The sequence below is a fragment of the Lactuca saligna genome, chromosome 7, assembly GCF_052625555.1.
Source record: "Lactuca saligna cultivar CGN05327 chromosome 7, ASM5262555v1, whole genome shotgun sequence".
In the NCBI taxonomy this organism is placed as follows: Eukaryota; Viridiplantae; Streptophyta; class Magnoliopsida; order Asterales; family Asteraceae; genus Lactuca; species Lactuca saligna.
In genome coordinates this window covers 47,452,996-47,477,277 of record NC_136423.1, presented here as the reverse complement: position 1 = coordinate 47,477,277, position 24,282 = coordinate 47,452,996, and the positions used below count along the sequence as shown (strand labels likewise).

At 34.5% G+C, this 24,282-nt stretch overlaps 2 protein-coding genes and 1 pseudogene across 3 annotated transcripts; 2 read left to right on the top strand and 1 right to left on the bottom strand.

Annotated features, from left to right (window-relative positions):
- The first annotated feature begins 10,643 nt into the window (after positions 1 to 10,643).
- On the top strand, positions 10,644 to 11,120 carry LOC145006905 (uncharacterized). Its single transcript, XM_078965928.1, has one exon. The coding sequence runs from the start codon at positions 10,644 to 10,646 to the stop codon at positions 11,118 to 11,120; it is 477 nt and encodes a 158-aa protein (XP_078822054.1).
- A 94-nt stretch (positions 11,121 to 11,214) lies between these two features.
- LOC145006904 (uncharacterized) lies at positions 11,215 to 11,580 on the top strand. Its single transcript, XM_078965926.1, has one exon. The coding sequence runs from the start codon at positions 11,215 to 11,217 to the stop codon at positions 11,578 to 11,580; it is 366 nt and encodes a 121-aa protein (XP_078822052.1).
- Positions 11,581 to 21,771: 10,191 nt separating this feature from the next.
- Positions 21,772 to 23,651, bottom strand: LOC145005370 (chaperone protein dnaJ 49 pseudogene; annotated as a pseudogene). Its single transcript, XR_013662557.1, has 2 exons — positions 22,216 to 23,651; positions 21,772 to 21,980 (listed from the first exon to the last, which is right to left on the bottom strand). The product of XR_013662557.1 is annotated as a chaperone protein dnaJ 49 pseudogene (transcript).
- Positions 23,652 to 24,282: the final 631 nt, after the last annotated feature.

The following is a 24,282-nucleotide window of genomic DNA, read 5'->3' as shown; positions in this document are numbered from 1 at the left end:
AGAGGTTAGACTCAGCAATGGAGGGACTCGACGAGTTGTTCATACAACTTGGCGAGTCCAAGGCAATCTTCTTATGATTCAAGAACAACTCGTCAAGTTGTTCATACGACTCGGCGAGTCGGATGCAGATGACCTGAGTGTTGATATAGAATGGGAACTCGTCGAGTGTATGCCATACTCGACGAGTAGCAGCGAGCAGGGTTGAGAAATGAGAGTAGGGACTCGGCGAGTTGGCGGCCCAACTCGGCGAGTCAGGTCAACTGTAAAGTTGACTTTGACCAAGAGAGTTAACTTTAGCAGGGGTAAAAGATTCATTTTACCCCAATACAGTTATTAGTATTTGATTGAGTGTATTGTGGAATTGTAGCCGGTGAGATACCAGAGCAGCAGCAAATAGTTCCCGGAGCCACACACTCAGCAGCCAGATCACGAGGTGAGTTTCCTTTCAGTAGGAACGGGTCTAAGGCCACAATGCCGGCCCGTTTAGCTATTAGTAGTTTTCGGACTTCGGTCCAATGCAGATTCTAGTATGTTTGATGCCTTCGTGGCTCAGACAGGATTTGTGTTATGTGTTCCGGGTTACAACACGATGTAGTATACTATCTATGTGCCCATGTTAGTTGATATGCTTATGTGATGCTATATTCAGTAGTTCCGGACTTCTATCCGATGCAGTCAGTTCCGGACTTCGGTCTGATGCAGTTAGTTCCGGACTTTGGTCCGATGCAGGAGGCAAGGCCTCAGTAGTTCCGGATTTCGATCCGATGCAGAGGGCAAGGCCCTGGTTAGTTCTGGACTTTGGTCCGATGCAGTTTCCGGACTTCGGTCCGATGCAGTGGGCTAGGCCCAATATGTGTTTATATGTATTGTTTGGTATGTGGTAGTTTGGGGGAGCTCACTAAGCTTCGTGCTTACAGTTTCAGTTTTGGTTTTAGGTACTTCCACAAGCAAAGGGAAGAGCTCGGGTTGATGGCATCGCACACACCACAGATTCAGCTGTCCTGGGAGTTGTTTTTAGTTTCATAGACGTGATTTGATACAGTCTTGATACAGTTTACTCATAACACTTTGCTATTGTTTTTTTTTTGAGATTTTGACGTACGAGTTTTACCTTATGATATTATCATGGTGTTTTTAGTAATTATTAAACAAAAACTTTTGGGTCATATTTTGGGATATTTCAAACGTCCTCTTAGGGTGGACGGAGTCACGGTGTGGCGTGACGATTTAAGAGTAGTATCGTTGGTGGATTAGCTCTGGGCAAGAAATGGTACTAAGGGAGGAGAGATAAACATAATGGGATGAATAAAAAGATAAGGATAAGTACCAAATCCTATATTAAGATGGTTTTGAAGCTCGTAACATAATTGATTATTTTATCAGTTTCTTTTTTGTAGATTTGATTGTAAAATAAATTTGCAATAGTATACATATTATACATAAAAAGGAAGGACTGCCAAGGTCTTTATTCTTGTTACTTCATATAAGCTACGATCGGGTCAATTTCAAACACAAAAAAGTTAGTTTGAATATATACTTGATGAATCTACATGCTTTAACGATTATACATTTATGGATATTTTCCTTGGCTAAGAGCATCTCCATCCTACTCTTATTCTCCATTTTTTCCCTCATTTTCTCCCCCATTCTTCTTCAACCATCCCCCATTTATTCCCTCATTTTGGGGGGATATGAATAGTATTACACCAAATATGGTAGTATACTATTCATTTCTCCCAAAATTGGGATGAACTTTGCGTTGTCGGTCTTAGTCCCTCTGTTTATATATTTATACATTTCTAGTTCGTTTTTACCTACTAATTATAATTTAAATATAATATTTAATAATTATAATATTTTGTTATATATTAAATTATATTAATTAATTATAAATATAAAATTTGTTTTTTTCATCAAATTTATATAAAAAATTAAATACATATTGAAATTTTAAAAAATGATAACGTATTTTACAAAAACTTATAATTAAAATATATATTACAAATACGATAGAGGTTGAATTGACGACAAACGAATACAGTCAATTCCAACAATTTCTTGTTCGATATAAACGTATTAAAGATAAAGAAGCACACTTCAGTCTACGAAATGCGTTAGTTGATCATTTGTGGGAAATTTATTCCAACGCATAAATATGTTATCTATGCATGTATAATATTTATTTAAAAATGTGTATGTCTAATATTTATATAAATGTATGTAAAATATTTATTTAAAAGTGTGTATGTGTAATACTTTTATAAATTTGTGTATAATATTTATTCATAAGTGTATTATAAATATAATATTGTTTATTTAATATTAATGTAATGAAATAAATATAGATTATATATTTGTTAAAACTAAATTAGTAGAGGGGTGTGTTTGCAAATATATGTAAGTTGGAATAATAGAATATATTTGGAATATACTTTTTGGGGTTAAAAATGAGGGGAAAAATAGAGTAAAGTTGGAGATAAAACACTATTTACCTCATTTTTTACTCCATTTTTTTTTTTTTTTTTTTTGGGGGGGGGGGGGGGGGGGGGGGGAATGGAGATGGGTTGGAGATGGTCTAACGGTTACAAATGTAGACCAAGTTTCTTTTGTTTTGTCTTAACTAAAGTTTAATTAGCTTGGGAATATTATTTCGACTTGTTTTGATGTTAACTATTTGTTATTCTTTTTAATGTTTTCAATATTTTTATTTGTATTTTAACATTTAGGTTTTAGGGAGTGGGATGCTAGAAGGTGTTAGCCTCGCTGCACACCACCCCTTGGCGCACACCAAGGAGCTCGTTGGCAAAGACCCACAGCGAGAAGAGAAAAAAGTTTAGGTTGTCATTGGTTGGGGCTATTTTGTCTTTTTTTTTTTTTTTTCAAAATAAAACATATTAAAATCAAATATCACTCCCTATATTTTTCAATGTATATATGCTAAATTTATGTGGCAATAAAAAAAACCTACATGACAATATACTAGGATTAGACCTGGCAATTCGTGTCTGCATGTCGTGTATTCGTGTTAGACACGAATTTACATGATGCAAATTTGTTAAACACGAACACGACACAAATTATAAAACGTGTTTGGGGTATAAACACAAACACGGCACGTAAAAAATTCGTGTGACACGTGACACGACATGAATAGATACATTTTTCAGTCATGTTACACGAAAAAACATGAATAGACACGTTTTTAATGGTTTCTTTTAAGCTAGGGCTATAAATTAATTATCGACTTTTACGAAATTGGTCCCTGATATATTATAAATATAAAATTTAACCCTAAAGTATATATGTGTATATATGTTTTTATACGTGTCACATGTCAACACGAATTTGTATCGTGTCTTATATGTGTCAAAACAGGTAAATTCGTGTTTAACACATATAAGACATGAAACATGAATTTAAAATACGTGGCAGATACGAATAAACACGAAACACGAACTTCTAAAACACATACATGGAAAACATGTATCGTGTTCGTGTCGTGTTAATCGTGTCATGTATCAAATTGTCAGGTCTAACTAGGATTGCTATCACTCATTCCAGCCCTAACAATGCTGATAAAATGTATAAAAACCAATAATTACTAAAAAGATACATAAGAATGGACATAGTTCATCTCTCCCAACTCATTTGTCACATCAACGTTTCTTTATCCACTCATTAGCATCATTCCCATATTGTAAAGATCAAAATGTAAGAACAAATCAAAGTAATACTGGATTTATAGTGGAAAAACCCATAATCGAGAAAACATATATGTGCTAATAAACATGTGATGATTTTTTTCATTCCATGTGATTAATAAGTCAATCTAAAGAGGGACTTATTAATTGACATGATTTATTATCAATGTGTATCTCTAAAATAAGGTTATCTCTTGCAAGTTAGTATTATTATCCAAAGACTTGATATTATTGTTGTGTCGATACCTTGTAAAGATGTCATAAATTGAATTTATTGATTACGGTTTATGGATTAATGATCATAAAAATAAACTTGCTTATGTTTGAATATGGTATTATATATGCTAACATTGATCACATTTGTGATTCATGTACTCAATGAGATTAAGGACTAGAATGAGGGCATTATGTTAGTTCTCAGTTGCATGGATATTGACCTTGCATTTTGGATAAAGCAACATTCTTTGAGGATGTTGAGTTTATGGGAGAAACAAGGTTAAAACATTATCGTTAAGGAGGAATCAATCTTGATTCCTATTAATGCTTTCAGTAGTATGCAGATTATGAATCAGTGATCAACAATGTTATTTAATCTCCTATTCATAATATACAAACTCAACAACCTTAACTTTAGATATCCTATACGTGGTACCATATTTTTCATCAATTTATTATCTCTTTTCGTTTTTAGGTAAATACAATAGATGATTTTGTGTATCCCAAATTAAGTTGGAGTAAATTAAGTGAGAGTTAATTTAAAATTTTTGAAATTAGAATGAAAGTCAATTAATGAAATTAAAATGTATTTATTATTATATTTATTACAATTAATACATTTAATTACATATTATATGAAATTTAATAAAACTGAAATAACCACAAAATGTCATGTGGAAAAATTTTAATTGAAAATAACCACAAAATTACATGTGGCCAAATCAATGAGAGTGTGTCATGTGGCAAAAAGATTTTCATTTATTAGAGTAGATTAAGTGGGAGTAAATTAAGTGAGAATTAATTTAAATTTTTTGAAATTAGAAGGAAAGTCAGTTAATGAAATTGAAATGCATTTATTATTATATCTATTACAATTAATACATTTAATTATATATTATATGAAATTTAATAAAAATGAAACAACTACAAAATGCCATGTGGAAAAATTTTAATTGAAAATAACCACAAAATTACATGTTGCCAAATCAATGACAGTGTGACATGTGGCAAAAAGATTTTCATTATTTAGAATAAAGATGTATCATCTCTTTTACTGGATAAAGAAATAACCACTTAACAATAAAATTGTTTACAACAGATGGTTGTTTTTTTTTTATCGAATGGTATTTATAACAGTGCAAGGGGTATTTATGGTCAACACGTTGGTATTTTGTGTTAATACATCAGATGCAAAAAGATTTCCAATGTGTAATAAAAAAAACACCAAGATCGAGTTTTTAAAGAATCATGAAACTACCTACACAATCCTTTACAAGTTGTAGAAATCAATTTCAAGAATACAGTACACAACTTACACTAAGAAGAACATAATTCGATGTGGAAAGGAATCACTTTCACCAAATGTTGAGAATGGTTAATCGATCAACCCAAGATCGAACCTTATAAAATCCTAAAGGTGCTCTTCTTCACAATTGCAGATTTGATGAGGGGCACAGGGTTGCACCGGCAACACCTGCTTTCCGGCAGACAGTAGAAAATTTTTCGATTTTTTTTTACCTTTTGTGCCACTATGTAAAAAATCCAGCAACTACTAAAAATGGCAACTACATAAAAAATGTAAACATTTTGGATCAATTAAGCCCTAATAATTAGTATCCCAGACACATTTTAATTTTAATCCACCTAATATTAGCCCAAAGGAAAAAAAAAAAAAAGCCCAAATAAAACAATTGTTCAATTGGGTCTAATACTCCAAGAGTCCAAGTTTCAATTCCTTGAATCATAAATGAAAATAAAAAAACAAGCATCCTCGTTTTTTCCTTCTTTCCGTCTCCACATCGACAATTCGACATTCTGTCATTCTCACATTCGACGACTTCGGACTTTAGTTCTTCTAATCTTCTTTTGTTCGAGTTCAACCAACAATCCACAATTTCCAAGTTCAAAAATAAATTTCCAACTTCCAAGTGCTAAAACAACTCCAATCCAAGGTCAAAACCCTAATGAAGCAAATAAGTATTTCTATTTTTCTATGGTTTTCAAATTTATAGCTGTAATTGCTAAGCAAAATTCAAAATTGCTATGGTTTATAGGTTAAAATTGCTATGAAGTTATTGGATACTTGGATGATTTGGTAAAAATGCTATGTTATTATAGAAATAATTGTTTGATTCGTTGTAATTTCTATGCTTTTATTGAATTGATTGTTTGATATGTTAAAATTGTTATGTTTTAGGTTTACATGTTATTGTTTGATTAGGTATTAGGTGAAAAATCTATATTTTATTGAAGTTATTTTGTTGATTAGGTTAAATTGTTATGTTTTTATAGGTTAAAGCAAGTGGTTTTTTTTTACCAAAAGACCAAGATCTAATCCTAATGAAAGTGGTAAAGGACATTCCCAAACACCAATCACTAATCAATCAATTGCTTCCGTTTCTAATTCTAATGTTGTGACAACCGTCAATTTCCGATCAAATCAAAGTTAAATAAAGTCAACAGGTCAGACCGGTCAGATCATATAACCCTTGTATATTAGGGTTTACATTATGTTACTATCGTACAACTCACTATTTTAATAAGAAGTTATCATTTGGAAAGTTCATTCGTTCCGAAATTCTAATCCCTAATCGGGGTAAGTGATGAAACTATTCGATAAAACGTTATTTCATACCCTTCGGGGGTGTATAAGACTCTTAAATATGGCTTAACGGGGTTTACAAACCTTGCCTTATGAAGTTAAACACTCACAAAGGTCGCAAACGACGTCTCTCCGAATCTCTTTTTATAAACCTCTCTCTATCTGAAATCTCTCCAAGTATGTGAAACCTCTCCCAAATCTCTCCATGTACGTGAAATCTCTCCCAAATATCTCTAATTATGTGAAATCTCTCCCAGGTCTCTCCAAGCATGTGAAATCTCTCCCAAATCTCTCTCAAAATCTCTCTCAACTTTTTATAGTCATCCGAGTCATCCCGACCCTTAACTTGGTCAAAAATCACTCAAAACGGGAAGAAATCATGAAAAACAGCCTCTTAGAGCCGAACCCTCTTAGGAGCCAAACCTCCCCAAGGAACCGAAACCCTTCCTGAGCCGAAACTCCCGAGAAGCGAAACCAAGGAGCCAAGCTTGTCAGAGCCGAACCTGCCATACCGAGCCTCGCCTTCACCTCTTTGCCCCCACCTTCGCCTTCGCTCCTCCCCAAGCCACTAGCAAGACTGCCCAGGCACCGAACCAATCTCTCGGTTCTTCTCCAACGTCCAAACCCTCCTCTCGGCTCCCATCTACTTTCGGTTCTAAGCATTAAGGACCGAACCTTCCGGCCCAGACTTCGGATAGTCACAACTTTTTCCCGGATTTTGACCATTTTCGCGTTTTAAGCCCGTTTTTCGTGATTTTAACGCAAGATTTTCACCCAAACTTATATTTTGACATATAAGACCCCATATTTCCATAATCTAAACACATTTTTAGGGAAATCTTTATTTAAGAATAAAACACAGTAGGTAAGTTATTTAGGTGGAATGTTGACTTATCCTTTATACAAGAACACAAGCAACCTCCCACACCCACTCCATGGCCTTACCCAGCCACTATTCCCCCATACCTAGTCAATCATTGTCCTTTTCCCACCCTTTTTCAGCCACACTCTTGATCAAAGGCTGGAAAACTCTTGTCTCTCCTCCCATTACACTCATTCTCCACCAAGAAGCAAAAACTCATTCTCTCTCACTATCCCTCTCTAATGTCGAAAATTCAAGGCTGATCACAAGCTCTTCATCTACTCCTATTAAGTAATATCACTCCTCACATGATTGTTCCTCTTGTCTCTCTACTTAAAACATGGATATCTTACACCAACATCATCATAATTGTGTTAGATCTTTGAATCTTCAAGCAATCTTCTAAGGGTTCTTGAGTTGAATACTTCTTTTCTTCATCATCTATCTACTGAAATCATTCAAGGTGAGTTCATACCCCCACATTTTCATGTTTTCTTCAACTTTTAGGAGGGGGGGGGGGGGAATACAAGTTAAAACACCTACAACATAACTAAACTCAAACAACAACTTTCAACAAAAAAACTTAATGTTCATTCACGAGCTGTTTTGAATATCTTAAACTTTTTAGTTTTCAAAACTGTATTAGGTGAAAATATTTCAGGTTTATAACTTTATAATGACTACTTGCACATGTCCATACGATTTTTCTACAATTTATAGTGATTTTTACAAAACTGTCTATCACTGTAGCTACGAATTTGGACTAGTCTGTGAATATGAACATTTTCACACCATTTAGGGACTTCTAAAAATCATAATAAAGTTTTTGAACAAACCAGACACATTTTCTAAACTCTCAGAGTTTACGGATCTAGTTTTCGATCTTGTATGGATTTTATGTGATTTTTATAAATCAGTGCAGAAATGGTAAAAACAAGTTCAAGGATTACAACTTTATTAACACTTTGCAACATGTTGAGCAAAGTGTAAAAACCTTGATGTCTTCATATTTTGCATGAGTTTTCTGTTTGGATACATTTATGTTACAGAAAAATATTCACTAAATTGTAAGAATTCTTTATCATTACAATTAATGCATTATGAAGCATGGAAAACAAAGAATCGTTTTGCTATATACATTCTACTTACATAGAATTATAGAAAGTGAATACTACACACTACAAACATTTGGATAAACTATAATAGGTATGGTTTATGTCACATATACAATACAAAAGAATGCATTTTTACAAAAAGGGGTTTTCATTATCACATTACGTAAATCTGTTAATGAATAAATTTGTGAGACATTCGCTTCACGTTACTTCCAAGTAGCGCAACAAAAGTTCTTTAATTATAACCAGAATCTCTTGTAGGGAAAATGTGATAGTTGTGTATATATCTATATTGGGTTTGACAAACCCACACCTTAGCTGCATTGCAACAACTAGACCGGCAGGTCCGTGGTGATAAATGTCATTAACATTCTGACGCTTGAAGAAAGTCGTATATAAGGTCAACTAAGTCATAGTATGGTTATAATAACTCACATGGGGTATTAACAAACATAAGATTTATGGGATTTCCATTTAAACTAACAAGTTTATGTCGATTTAAACTTGCATGATTTACAATTTTATATTGAAAAATACAAGTACTCTATTAGTCTTGGCATTTTAGACTACAATACATTTAAAAGGGAAAATATTGGATTTCTTGGAACGAACACTACCTTTACAAGAAAGGATTTCATCATTTCATTCTAAAAGCTTATGAACTCACCAACTTAATTGTTGACACTTTTTCAAAACTATTTGTATTCTTAGGGAATCCGTAAAACAGGTAAACAACGACTTTTGAGCATGGAACGCTAAGGCGTCAAACATTGTATTTTTGTCAACATAATGTAATTGATTTAGAAACATGTAAACTTATACTATGGTGTAACTTTTTCAATTATATTTATGTTGGTTGTTTGTACTTTGAGCACTATTATACTTGTTATGATACTATACATGAAGTCCTCCACCCCCGGACGTTTCCACCATCCTTGGTTTGGGGGTGTGAAAAATGCAACCCACAAACACCAATTACCAATCAATCAACCCCTTCGATTTTGAATGCTATTCCACAAACACCATGCTCTAATGAACCTAATGATATTGTTGATTTGAAAGATCTTGCAAAGGACCCCGCGGATAGGCCAAAGGTCACAAGTTACAAATCAAATGTAAGAGATGATGTAAGAAAAGCGTATTTGCTTCAAGGGCCTTGTCAAATAAGGTTACATAAGTTTCCAAAAAAAGAAAATATGTGATAGATTTAGAAGATTCATTCCTTCATGGTTTGATGATTTTGATTGGTTGGAATATAGTGTGAAAAAGAATAGAGCATATTGTTTATATTTTTATGTGTTTGGAGACCTCATGAATCAAAGAGGAGGGAGAGATGCATTTGTTTCCCAAGGTTTTGATACTTGGAATAAAAAATACGCATTTCGGACTCGTGTGGATAGTGTTGATAGTTTGCACAACAAAGCAAGAGAAAATTGTGAATTTTTATTGAGAGAAAAACAAGCAATTAATGTAGTCTTGAGGAGGCAAACTGAAGCAGAGGACCATAAATATAAAGATCGATTACGTGTTTCTATTATTGTTGTTAGACTTTTATTGAAAACTGATTTATCGTTTCGTGGTCATGATGAGTCGGTTAACTCGGAAAATAGAGGGTTTTACATTTAAGTGTTAAAAGCCATTCAGGAGACTAATGAAGATATTTTCAACAATATTTTAGAAGTGCTCCAAAAAATAATCGACTTATTTCCCCTCAAATTCAAAAAGAACTTGTACAATGTTATGCACAAGAAGTCCTTTTGAGTATTCGCCAAGAGATTGGTGTAGATGTATTTGCTTTATTGGTCGATGAATCTAGTGATGTCTCGAGAAAGGAACAAATGGATATTATTTTGCGATATGTTGATAGTCTTGGCTTTGCGAAAGAAAGATTCATAGGCATTGTGCAGATGAAGGATACATTCTCTTTGATACTAAAAAACGCCATAAATGAATTACTTACAAGCAACAAGTTGAGTTTTAGTCAGGTAACTTTTTTTATTTCAATTTAATTTAATTCACTTTATGTGTAATATTATATATATATATATATATATATATATATATATATATATATATATATATATATATATATATATATATAGTTTTTTTAATAGATAAGAGGACAAGGTTATGATGGGGCTAGCAATATGCGAGGGGAATTCAATGGTTTGAAAGTTTTGATATTGCAAGAGAATGACACAGTTTTTTATATATATTGCTTTGCACACCAACTTCAATTAGTGGTTGTGGCTGTAGCAAAGAAGCATGACGGTGTTAGTAACTTTTTTGAACAAATTTCAATGGTGGTTAATGTTGTTTGTGCCTCGTGTACAAGAAAAGACTTACTACGGGAACAAGCAAGAGAAGGGGTGCAAAAAGGCTTGTGTGGTGGTGAACTTGAAACCGAGCGAAGGTTAAATCAAGATACTACACTTGTTCGAGCGGAAGATACAAGATGGGGTTCACATTTCAACACACTCACAAGTTTAATGAAGTTGTTTTCAGATGTTCTTATAGTTTTAGAATTTGTGAAAGTGGATGGAGGGTCATTGGCCAACCGTCAACAAGCGTCTGGAATCTTAGCATATTTTAAATCTTATGAGTTCGTGTTTACTTATATATGATGTATGATATTTTACGCCTCACGGGTACATTATCAAAGCAACTTCAAAAAAAGGTCTAGACATTTTAGAAGCAGCTGCGATGGTTAGAGAAACAATGGACGCATTGCAGTCTTTAAGAGACATAGGGGTTGCTAGCATTTTGCCAAATATATCCTCTTTTTATCAAACACACAATATTGCTACTTTGGAAATAGAGGATTTTTATGTTGGTGCGAGAAACCATACAACCATAAAGACCAATAGATTTCATTTTGAGGTTGAAATCTTCAACATGGTGGTGGATATGCAACTTACAGAATATCAGGATCGATTTGGTGAAACAAGTACCCGGTTACTAGAATATATGGGTGCTTTGAGCCCTTGTGATTCATTTGCACAATTTGACAAATCAAAGTTGTTAAAGTTGGCTAAGTTTTACAAGTATGACTTTGATGATTCGAATTTGATAGATCTTGAATGACAACTTGAGATATTTGATCACTCTTGCATCAAAGATGAGCGTTTTACCACTTTGAAATGAATTTTTGAGCTTTCCCGTTTGATAGTTAGTACGGGGAAACATCGGTCATATACTTTGGTTTATAAGCTTTTGAAGTTGGTTTTAATTTTACCCGTCATGACCGCAAGTGTGGAAATATGTTATTTGAGGATGAAGTTCTTGAAGACCAACTTGTGCAGTATAATTGGCGATAACTTTTGAACGACGCATTACTTTGCAATGTTGAGACCGAAGCACTTGTGAAAGTTGAGAATGAAAAAGTAATTGAGCGGTTTCAAAATATGTACGCACGAAGAAGACCGATTTAAATTGTAGTAAATAGTTATGTTTTTAACTTTTTAGGTAATGAATGTTTTTTTTATTAGACGTAATGAATTATTTTTCAGTTTTAAATTATGTTTGCCTGGAATTTTTTTTTTTAATCCCTACTATCAATTCCTACATTCCCTCGTTCTTCAGCCCCTCTCGTTAGTGAAATGCATGGAGTGATTTTTTCCCTTAATCCACATTAGAGTGTCATGTCATTTTCATTTTCCCTTAATTAATTTTTACATGTAACATCTATATTTTAACCTTCATATGTTGGTTACCAATCGGTAAGATTTGAACAAATTGTTTACTTCATTTTTTTTACATACAAAATCCATAGTTGGATGATGTTTTTTTTTAACAAACCAAACTTTCAATGGCATACTTACCCTTATAAGTCATTCTCCGTACCTTTAATAAAGAAAGCCACGTGACATCTTTTTTTTGTTATTAATTCACACGAGTTTATATCTCATTTGTTGCTTTTTTTCATCTTCTATGAGATATGACTGCTCTCATTTTGATATCATTCATTTTTTTAAGGATAAACTTTTTTCATTTTTTTTAATATGTCAACCCATACGTTTTAATGACCTACCTTTTTTACAAATTTTGAAAACCAATTTATCATTCTTTTACGTTCGTCATAAGTTCAAATGGCCACTTACCACAACACGACTAGATGGAGCCTCCGTATCTATTTACTACACCAAGATGAATGGGTTGTGGGATATGATACAATCAGTGTCACCCACACACTGCTGCACATGTGGGAAGTACACGTGTGACATCGGGAAAAGACTACATGAATTAAAGGTGGTGAATTAAAGAACTGTCGTCTATTCGTCAAGAAGTGGTTTTCCCAATTTTAAAGTGGTTATTTGACACTATGGATAACTTCTTATCGAAGTCAGTTATTGTTTCTTCGAATCAAAGAACTGTCATCTATTCGTCTCCAACCAGTGTTTTAAAAACTGATTCGAACCGGCCGGTTGAACCGGGAACCGGAGGTGAGGGCGGTTCGATTTGGACCGTTTTTATAATGATTTCCTGACCGGATTGAACTGGCCGGTTTTGGTAAAAAACCGGTTCAACCGGCTGAATTGAACCGAAATGGACCGGGTTGAACCGGACATTCTTGGATTTTTGTGTTTGTTTTGGTCTTCTTTGTTTGATTTTGACTTCTATAATGATTGTTTTTATATGTTGCATTCTATTTACGTTTGTAATACTAAAAAGATGAAAGTTTTTGTAATCAATGTATGCAGAATAATTAAAAAACATATAAAAATATAGAACCGGTTTGACCATCCGGTTGAACCGGAAAACGTCACTCGACCGGTTCAATTAAAAAACCTGTTTTTAAAACATTGTCTCCAACTCTAATTCGTTTCCCACCATCATAGAAGAATTGAGGCTCATTTGGTTGATATTCAACAACTCTTCAATGGCCAGGGACAAAATGATGTTGTCGCTAGGGCTTAACGTATAAAGGCAACGCAGAGAAGACATGATTAGAGAAGAAAATGTGTGGGGTTTTAGGTGGGTCTAATTTATTTTCTTTTTCATTTATATTGTTATAATTAGACCATAGGAAATGTTTTTTGACATGAAAGTTCTGAAGTTTGTCAATTTTTTTGGTTTTCTCTATATGGTGATTTTTTATTCGGGTTGACAAAACCGTTACAATGACAAAAGTCACAAAATTTACAAAATTAATCAAACTTAAGGAATTTAATGTTAAAAGCCCAAAGAAAAATAGTAAAAAAGTTAAAAGAAAGAAAGAATGATTTTCTAATATATGCCTTAAAAAACATTAATTGAAGTATTAATTATAAGAAATATTACCGTAATTATATGTGATAAAGATTAGTTATGTGTAATATTATCATATTAAATGTAAAAGAAATTAATTCTAAAGAATATCATTTATAATTAATATTTATCCTATTGAATTATGATAATATTACTTATAATTAATACTTTAATTAATGTTTTTTATATGTGCCTTAGGATATATATTAGAAAATCTTAAAAAATAATAAAACAAAACTGCAACACTTATCCATGTGGTATTCAAAAAACTTTGGATAAGATCTAAAAAGTTTCCAACTTGCAATAAAGATCCAAAATCAAAATATTTCCATGATTTTGATCAAAAAAAACTTGAAAATACGATCATCCCCTTTTATTTTCTTTTTTTTATTTTTATAATTATTATAATATTGTTTTAATTAAATAATAAAGAAAAAAAGAAAAAATTATCCCCACCCCACCCAATTCTCTCTCTCTCTCACACACATACACACGACCTTTTTTATTAGATATTCTTCCCCACCCTTCATCTTCAACCCATTTTGTTGTATCTTCCTCAAATCATAGATACAACATCGAAAATACTTCACTTCATGGAGAATTTTCAAGTTGTTCACCTCACGCTTCTTCCCCTCGGGTTTCTTCTCTGGGATCGACTAAGATCAAATCGATGATTCCAGCTCCAATGGTGTGCATCAGGGACAACTCTTATTAGGGTCGATGAGGGTTCCCCTGTTCACGTTGCTTTCTGTATCTTTGAACACCCTCATGCCTAAATCGAGCACAACTCAAATCGAATAGGTGATTTTCACAAGGTTATAATCGCGGAGATAATGAAACCTACAAATCAGACCTGCAAATCAGTTTTCAGTAAGATAATGGAGAACTATATAATACATCAGATAGGGAGTTGAGAGCAAAACGTTGAAGTACAGATGGGGATTAGCGGTTGTTAAAGAGGGATTTGTGAGAGGGGGGTGACGCCGAACATGCTTTCAAATCTATCTCCTTTAAAATCAGACAATGAAATTTCTACTATTGTTCAATCATAGAGTAAACCCAACAAGTATGCTTGTGTTTCTTTGTTTTTTCTTAGCTATGCTATCACCGAAGGTAGGTTAGAAGAATGAGAGAAAGAGAGAGAGAGAGAGAGAGAGAGAGAGAGAGAGAGAGAGGGGGGGGGTGGGTTGAGTTGGGAGATAATTTTTTTCTTTTGTTTTTATTTTTAAAGTAAAATAATATTAGAATAATTATAAAAAACGCATAATAATAATAATAATAATAATAATAATAATAATAATAATAATAATAAAATGGCATAATCATCTTTTTAAGTTTTTGGACCAAAATCACAGAAAGTTTTTGATTTTGGACATTTGATGCAAGTTGAAATTTTTTTGTACCTTATCAAAGTTTTTTGCAAACCACAATAACCAATTTTACAATTTTGTCAAATAATAATAGTGAAATAATTATTTATGATAGTGAGGGATGAATCTTGCATATTGTTAGAAATTTGGGTGTAGAAAGGCTTGAAAATTCTGAGAATTGTGATTATCACTTTCAAATCGAAGTATTTGGTAGTACTCCCAAATCTTCAATTGGATAAGACTCAGAGAGACAAGAACCGAGAATGTTAGATGATATTTTCGTATGTACTAGAAAATGAGACCAAAACCAACTTTAATATCTTTGTCTGAAAACTGTCATAAAACCATGCCGCCCCTTGGACCCCGCTCCCAGGGGCGCTGCCCCCGGACCCCCTTTCGTTCAGGGGCTTCGCCCCTAAATAACAGTGTACTTTGAAACTTGATCAAACTTAAACAAGTGTGTACTCCACACCTTCCTTACTTGTTTAATATTTATCAAGATCATTTTTGGTCAACACAAAGTAATCTCATTACACTTAAATAACATTGATGATCAAAATCACCAACACATATTACTCCAAACGACAAGAAGAGTTGATGTAATTTTGGTAGTACATATTTTTTAAATAATAGTTGATCCTGTTAAACCCTCCCCCTTCAAACCCTCATCACGAGTCCACCGAAAATATGCTAACCTTCTCAGTTTTAGTTCTCTCCCAAAATTTGATTTGAAATCATATTTCACGCTTCACATACAACACCAAGCTTACATTAATCAATACACTTCGAATTTCTATGATTTTTTTTTTTGGTTTGCAGACAGGAGAAGCAGTGACCCATAAATCTTACCCATTGGCTGATGTTCAGCTTACGATTACAATATTGGATCTTGTTCAACAAGCTGCTAACTCCAAACAACTCAAAAAAGGTCCCATTGAAGGTATGATCCCAATTCTCCTTATGAAATTGTACTATGTCTCCTTAATCATCCGCATGTATTTCCGTTTGTCACTTAAATTAATCGGCGCTCAAATATTGTGACCTAATTAGTTACTTTAATCACATAGATATCTTCGTTTTGACGATGAAATTAAGAGATACATGAATTTGGGAACTTTTGACCTAATTGACCTAAAGGAAGTCAACTAAGATCCCAAATCCAGCAACTCAAGGTTTATTATTTTCTCATAATCCTTTATCTAATTAATCACTTATTGCACCTTAATCTGATTTTTAATTATAAGATCTTGTCATTTTGACTTTCAGGATGTGATCGAGAAGCTCTTGATATAAGGACTTGATACAATATAGTTTGTTCATTCATATAAGATGATGATTTGTACAATATTTTTTTTAAAAAAAAAGACAAAATTGCAAGAATGGTCCCTGTGGTTAGGTGGAAATTGCCACTTTGGGCCAAAAAGGTTTCGGCTAGCATTGATGGACCATAGGTTTGGATTTTGTTGCCACTTTGGTCCAAAACCTTAACTATCGTCACTTTTCCCCCGTTACCATCCATTTGACTTGTCAAATGGAGGGTATTTTTGTCATTCCATTCCCTATTTTACTCCCTATATTTAATTAATAACTTCCTCTTCCTATAAGATCGATCGATGATACTGCTGTCCTCAAGCTTTAATCCCCTCGTTCCCGTCTTCTTCACAAGCCCTAACACATCACTATTCACAATTTCCCTCTTAAGAAATTAACAATGGTGTTGTGTTTCTGTGGTAAAATGGCTATTGTTCGCACTTCGTGGACCGACAAAAACCCAGGTCGCCGTTTCTGGGGATACCCGACTGAGGTAAGCAAATGGATTTTGTATTTGCATCATTGTTATCATATTACATGTTAAGAACATGTGTTGTCTTTTTTTTTTGAAGGGATCGAAGTGTCGCTTTATTGGGTGGTATGATGGTCCAATGTGTGAACGTTCAAAAGCCATCATACCTGGATTGCTGAGGACAATAAACAAAGTGAAGGCTCAGACCACAAGACTCAAAATTTACCTGTTATGCAGTTGGATTTTCTTTGTGTATGTTCTATTTTACAAGTAGCTTGAGAATTTAATAGGTTGGGTATGTAGTTTTTTGTTGAAGATGTAAGCTGTGAGCAGTAAGCAGTGTAATATTTTGGTAAGTTGTATGAAAGTAGTATTTTGTTCAAGATGTAAGCAATGTAATCCATGTAAGACATGTTTTGCAACAAAATGTCAATGGAAATTATATTTGGTATCTATATGTTGACCATTCCATTTATGTATGCAATTAACAACAAATTTAAACATTGTAAAATATGCAATTAACAACAAATTAAACATACCATAAACCATAACATCCACTTGTATGATTTAAACATTGTAAAGTATGCAATTAACTTCAAATTAAACATTCCATAAACCATACCATTAAATTTCTGATATGTTTTTCCCATAAATCAAAAGACATATAATTTTTAGTAACATACTATCAAGTACCAAAAAGAACATCAATTGTATGATTTAAACATTGTAAAGTATGCAATTAACATCAAATTAAACATACCATAAACCATACCATTAAATTTCTGATATGTTTTTCCCATAAATCAAAAGACATACAGTTTTTAGTAACGTACTATCAAGTACCAAAAAGAACATCAATGTATCTTCCACACCAAGAGACATCAAGTACATAACATACAATAAACATAAGCAGTTAACATGTGAAACCCAAAAGACATCAAACTAGCTTCAAACCCCTTCAATTTCCTACTTGGCCCTTGCAAGTTCTAGCATTGTGCCCTTTATTTTTACACTTGCTGCAAGTCACACTAATAAACTTCCTTGTTAGCTTCCCACTCCCACTTGCAGCATGAGTTTGACTCCCACTAGCCCCATTAGTTTGACTCCCACTAGCACCATTACCATTCTCTCCCTTCTTCTGGCTTCTCTCCCCTGCAGATTGCCTTCTCTTGTTCTTGGGTCTCCCGGGCTGATTATGGTGCAGAGGAGGGGTGATTTTAATTGGGCAATCACTTATAGGCCACATTGCTCTCCCTTTAATAGGCTCTACCTTATAAACATAAGCTGCTTTCCAAGTTTCTAGCCAATGCACCCTGTGGACATAAGTGTGTAACTCTCCAATCTTTTCACCATTATCTGCTTTATCATTTAGGAAAGCTATGACATGTTTACAAGGGAGGCCAGTTAATTCCCACTTCCTGCAGCTGCATACCCTTGCTGCCATGTCAACAACTTGTTGATCCTGCCATGGCCCTTTCACTTGGTATTTGTCTGAACCATTCCACCTAGTTGTGTACTGAGATGCCAAATAGACATTTTTGTCCATAATCTTTGTTGCAAAAGGAGTTAGAGGCCCTACACACTTATTTTGCACCTTGATGACATTACAGATTCTTTTCATCATGTATTCCCTGATGTACTCCAAGCAAGTTATTAGTGGCTTATCCCTTCCTTCAACCAATTTGTTGTTGAAAACTTCACAAAGATTATTTAAAAGCATATCTGATATTGCTCTCCCTGAAATGTTGTCAAAAACAAAGTAAATAGTAAGTAAGCCAGGGGGTATATTCCATTGTTTGAGTCTACCCCAACTGCAGTCAATATCTGTCCTGGGAAAGGGCCCTTCATAAATGCCCCATCAAAACCATTTCCAGCTTTGAGTATTCTCAGACTCAACAATGGCATAAGCCAGGGGGTATATTTCATTGTTTGAGTCTACCCCAACTGCAGTCAATATCTGTCCTGGGAAAGGGCCCTTCATAAATGCCCCATCAAAACCAAGAAAATCCCTCAGGCAAGCTCTAAACCCTTTCTTCATTCCACCCATACACACATAAATTCTTTTAAATCTTCTTGAGGTGGCATTGGAGTTGGGTTCAGACTCAAATTCTAACTTCACAGTTGTATCTGGATTGGTAGACTGTAGCTCTAAGATATAATCTCTGAGAACCTCATACTGTTTTTTGTAATCCCCTTGCACTTGTTTTTTTGCATTAGATTTAGCCCTGAAAATCTGATGTATAGAGAAACCCACTTGATATTCCTTTTGCAGTTGCTCTTTTAAAGCTTTCACAGGGATTGTTGGGTTTAATTCAACCTGATCCATTATTCGCTTCCCAATGAACTTTGCAGTTGCAGATCTCACTTTTCTTGTATGCAAGCATCTGTGTTCGTGGTTATATGTTTTAATCATCCAACTACCATCTTTATTTGATCTAGAACCTTGTATCACCCAAGGACAAGGGGTAGGTTCACCAACATCACCCTCATTAAAGGCTACAATCCCTTTGCATAAAGCTCTTAACCTTGTTTTGTTGTTTTTCTTGAAGAATATATTCCTCCTGGTTTCCAATGCATGCAATTGTATTTTTTCCTTTAACTCCTTTTTACTTTTATATTTTTGTCCTATCCTAAAAGTAACTTTATGTATCTCCCCTTGAGAGCACCTTGTCTCCTTCCCTAATTCTTTTAATAAAACTCTCCTTTTCCTTTCCATATCAGAACCCTCATCCATTGAATCCCATCGGTCATTATCAATTACATCCAAATCTTCAGGGTCTTTAGGGTCTTCACCACTATCATTATGCATGGGATTTGTTACTCTCTTTTCCATAAATTCAGCTTCCAGATCAACACTCATGTAAAGATCCTTCATATCTACCTCTACTTCAGGAATTATGTTATCCTCATCTACCCAAAAGTCACTGTCATCACTATCCTCCTCCCCATCACTTCTTTCATCACTATCATCCTCCCCATCACTTCTTTCACCATTATCATCCTCCCTATCACTTCTTTCATCCTCAGCTACATTATGAGTAACTTCATCTTCAACTCCAGTATCCATCTGATAACCCCCCATATCTACTTCATCTTCAACTCCAGCATCCATCTGATAACCCCCCATATCTACATCATCTTCAACTCTAGCATCCTTCTCATAATTCTTCATATCTACATTAGCACTAACTTCATTAACTACCTCTTCCCCTTCATCCCCTTCCTTCTCTTCATTGAATCCATTATCAAATTCAGAATTAGATTCTAAAATTTGTTGGTTCAATCCAAGATCAAATTCATTAGCTGCCTCATCAAAATCATTAGGTGCATGATCCTTATCCCCATCTACATTAGCTTCACTAACATCACCCATGACCAATTTCTTATTGCATGATGACAAAGATTTGTCCTTGGTCCAACTCCTTTTCCTATTATACTCAGGGGATAATGAGAAAGCACCTTTATTATGTAAAACAGGGGATATTGACAAAGCACCTTCATTATGTAAAACAGGGGATAATGACAAAGATTTGTCCTTGGTCCAACTCCTTTTCCTATCACTAGCTTGGTTATTAGTTGTGGTGGTTTCATGTTCCTCAATTTCATCTAATTGCTCAATAGTGACCTTTTTAACAGGTTTAGGAGCCATAAAGTAAGTAAGCAATTTTGTAAAACCGTGTTCAGTGTACATCCTTATGACTTTATGCTCCTTCACATATTGGGCAAGATTACGAACATCATCATCGTTTCCTAGGGCACGTAGTCCAAAATGCATGTCTCCTTTGGGCAACCGAAAATGATAATAGATAACTGGGGGAACCGAGTATCCTAACCCTTTCATGATGGCATCCATTTCATGAACAGAAAACTCTTCTATATCGACCATGTCAACATATGTCACAGTTCCATCAATGTAGTTCACATCTGGAAACTTTGTGAACTCTCCACCATGATGTAGCTTGATGGTAAACAGAGTAGGGTATCCATCTTCAAAACAAGAACAAAAAAGAAGTTTCAGATGAGAGGATTTCACATAAAAAGGCAACTTAGTGAGCAAAATAAAAATTGCGTACCATAAACCACCCTTGCGTTGAATGCTTTCTCATACAACCTCACATTCCACATTGGAACTTGCATTAACTTATCAACTCACTTGATCGAAGCGCACAAGCTGGAAATGGGTTTAGGGTTCTTGATCCTCAGTTAATGAAAATCGAAGTGGAAACGACTATCTATGTAATTAAGACTATAAATGTGAGTATGATCGACGCTTTTATCCGTATGGCGGTATAGATACGTAAAAGGAATTTATTAATTAAATATAGGGAGTAAAATAGGGAATGACGAAAATACCCTCCATTTGACAAGTCAAATGGATGGTAACGGGGAAAAGTGACGGCAGTTAAGGTTTTGGACCAAAGTCGCAACAAAATGCAAACCTATGGACCATCAATGCTAGCCCAAACCTTTTTGGCCCATAGTGGCAATTTCCACCTAACCACAGAGACCATTCTTGCAATTTTGTTTTAAAAAAAAAGGCACAAGAGTTTTAATATAGGAACCTAAACATATCCAGAAACCTTTAAAATTTTGAGAAATCTATCCTTTCAAGTGTTTTTCAATGTGTGATTATTTTATATATTTTTAAAATATGTTAAGATTGGTTGATTAACGTTATTGAAACAAAAAGTCAATAAGTAATTTGAAATTCAATTTTACTTTTTTTTCATCCACCAGAAAAGTTTGCATTTTTCAATGATGCCTCTTTTCATTGAAGAAAGTCCAACACGTGCATCACTCTTAACTCAATTGCGATGAAAGTAACACAACTCAATCGGACATAAGGTCACTCCAACTTTCAAACAAGCACACAAATAAGAAAAATATGGCAATTTATAAAACAAATACTCCAATGTCAAATCAAAATAATCGAGTAACAAATTAATTTCAGACTTCAAAAAAATATATAAAAGTTTCAGCTAAATAATCTATCTGTGTCTGATGCTGCTTTTACAACTTTGCTGCAAAAAATGCAAATCAACTTGCATATTCTCAGAGCTTCAAGATTTTTTTTGAATTACAATCTGCAAAAGAAGAAAAAAAAACCAAAATCTAAAAATGTGTTTTCCATATAAAGCACCAAGCTTTCCAAATCTTTAAAGCTATTACAAAAAATACACAAATCATCATCTTTTATGAATGTTACAAGTACACTTGTTGATAGTAAATACCAATGCAACATTATTTTCAATAACCATATAATGATAATAATAATTACCATAGAAGTATTAAAAAAAAAAAAAAAAGAAGCAACCGGACCTTCAATGTGAATCCACCAAAGTAGGATCAAACTGCCTCAACAAGTCGCAATTAGGCGTTTCACGTTGATAACCCCAATGAAGCCTTTGTGCCTCCAATCTACAATTATAAGAAAGAATCGACACGTACTCATGATCAATCCTTCCTTCAAGCTGAACCCTTTCATGACTATTTGATGGATACTTTTGCTCAAAGTTGCGTGATTTCACAAAGTAACTAACCCCTTTTTGTGTAGTCAAACGATAATCATAGGTATATGTTCTTTGAAGAGAATAAACAGGTTCGTTAGAAGGCAAGAAGCTGAAAATCAGAATGATGATAACTGGCAAGAATTGAAGTAAAGCCCGTATGTTAAACCCATCCGACCCGTTTACACCTGTTCTGGTACCCATTCCGGGTCCAAAATTGAACCCGGTGAACTGGGTTGTGGTTCTTGGGTTCATACCGTAGAAAAAGTTTCTGAAAATCTCGTCTGCGTCAACTTCTTGATTGTAGAAGAAGCCATTGTTGAATCCTTGATGGGTCCTACGCCTGGTTGTTTGCCTTTCGTAAGTGGGTTCATCTGACCCGACTAGATCATACTGTTTTCGATTTTCATCAACGCTTAAACACTGGAAAGCTTTGGAGACTTTCTTGAAGGCTTCTTCGGATCCTGGTGCTTTGTTCTTGTCAGGATGAACTTTCAAAGAGAGTTTCCTGTAAGCTTTTCTAACATCTTCAACACTAGAAGTTTTCTCGAGCCCTAGGATATCGTAATAATCCTTTTTCCTTCTGATCTCCCTCACTATTGTGATCTGTTCTTCTGTACATGAACCGGATGAAGATCCAGTTCCTGGAACCCTACGCCGAACGTTAGAGCTATCACCATCACCGGCACCGGTCTGGGGTGACTTTGGTGATTCATTCGTGCTTTCTAGAGTTGATAACAGATCGTCAACGGGAAGAGAAGGATCTAATCGTTGAGCTTTCTTGATGAATTTTAAAGCGCGAGTTCGATCGCCTAACCCTAACGCATCTTTCCCAATTTTTAAGCACTTCAACGCTTCGTCTTTGTTTCCATCCATCTTAGAAAGATCGAAGCTTCTAACAAATTCTAAAGGGCACAGTAGATGATCGAAATCGAAGAGTAAATCGATAAGTAGTGAGATTACCTGGAATGAATCAACGAAACTCCGAAATTGCAACCCGCGATCAACTGATGGATAGAAATTGAGGTAATCCGTTAGATTTATGGTTGAATCAAGTGGGGTTTCGGATATATTAGTGAATTTATCGTCGGATTTGAGAAGAAATGTCGATAAAATTAGATGAGGGAATAGGAATTGAGAGAGATATTCCTAATTCGATTAGGAACCCCGAGGGAGAAAAAGGGTTAGGTAATAGGTATAGTGGAATTGTAGTCGTGGAAGTAGAATGCCTTTCTCAACAATTCAAGTTTCACGTGACATATCGTTTAACATATATGATTACATTTAGGAAATATTTACAAAAAAATCCTTAAATTTGTCACAAAAAAAAAAAAAAAAAAAAAAAAAAAAAAAAACTTTGTTATACTAACATCATATTTATGTACACATGTTTATTTTCCCATAAGTATCATTTAGCAAATTTCCACCCTATAGTCGGTTACAATAATATATAGTTGCCATTTTGGCAATTGACATGTCAAACCACAATGGATCGCCACCCCCTCCCCCCAACCCCATCATCATGCCTCAAGTTCCTCAACAGGGCATCAATGAATAAACAAACAGGACTTGTAGTTTCCTCTAATGCTTTGTCCTCCGAGTAGACGAAGTCAAAATCATGCTCAAAATCCTTTTAATTTTCGGTTGCACCACCGTGCTCCGCTGCCTAGCCCATCTCTCAACCTTCTCCATCCAATAAGCTTCCTCCATGGACACCAAGATCAGTACCTACAAAGTCCTACCGACGCCTCTTTGGATTTTCTTGGTGGTGCATAATTTTAATTGCACCGTGTTAGGAATAAACGAGAATAAATCACACACAAAAGACACAATATTTAACATGGTTTAGTCGATGTGAATTAAGTCCATATGGTAAGAT

Bases quoted from the DNA above. Each gene is read 5' to 3' on its own strand.
- LOC145006904 (XM_078965926.1), top strand. From the start codon at position 11,215: ATGGACGCATTGCAGTCTTTAAGAGACATAGGGGTTGCTAGCATTTTG.
- LOC145006905 (XM_078965928.1), top strand. From the start codon at position 10,644: ATGCGAGGGGAATTCAATGGTTTGAAAGTTTTGATATTGCAAGAGAAT.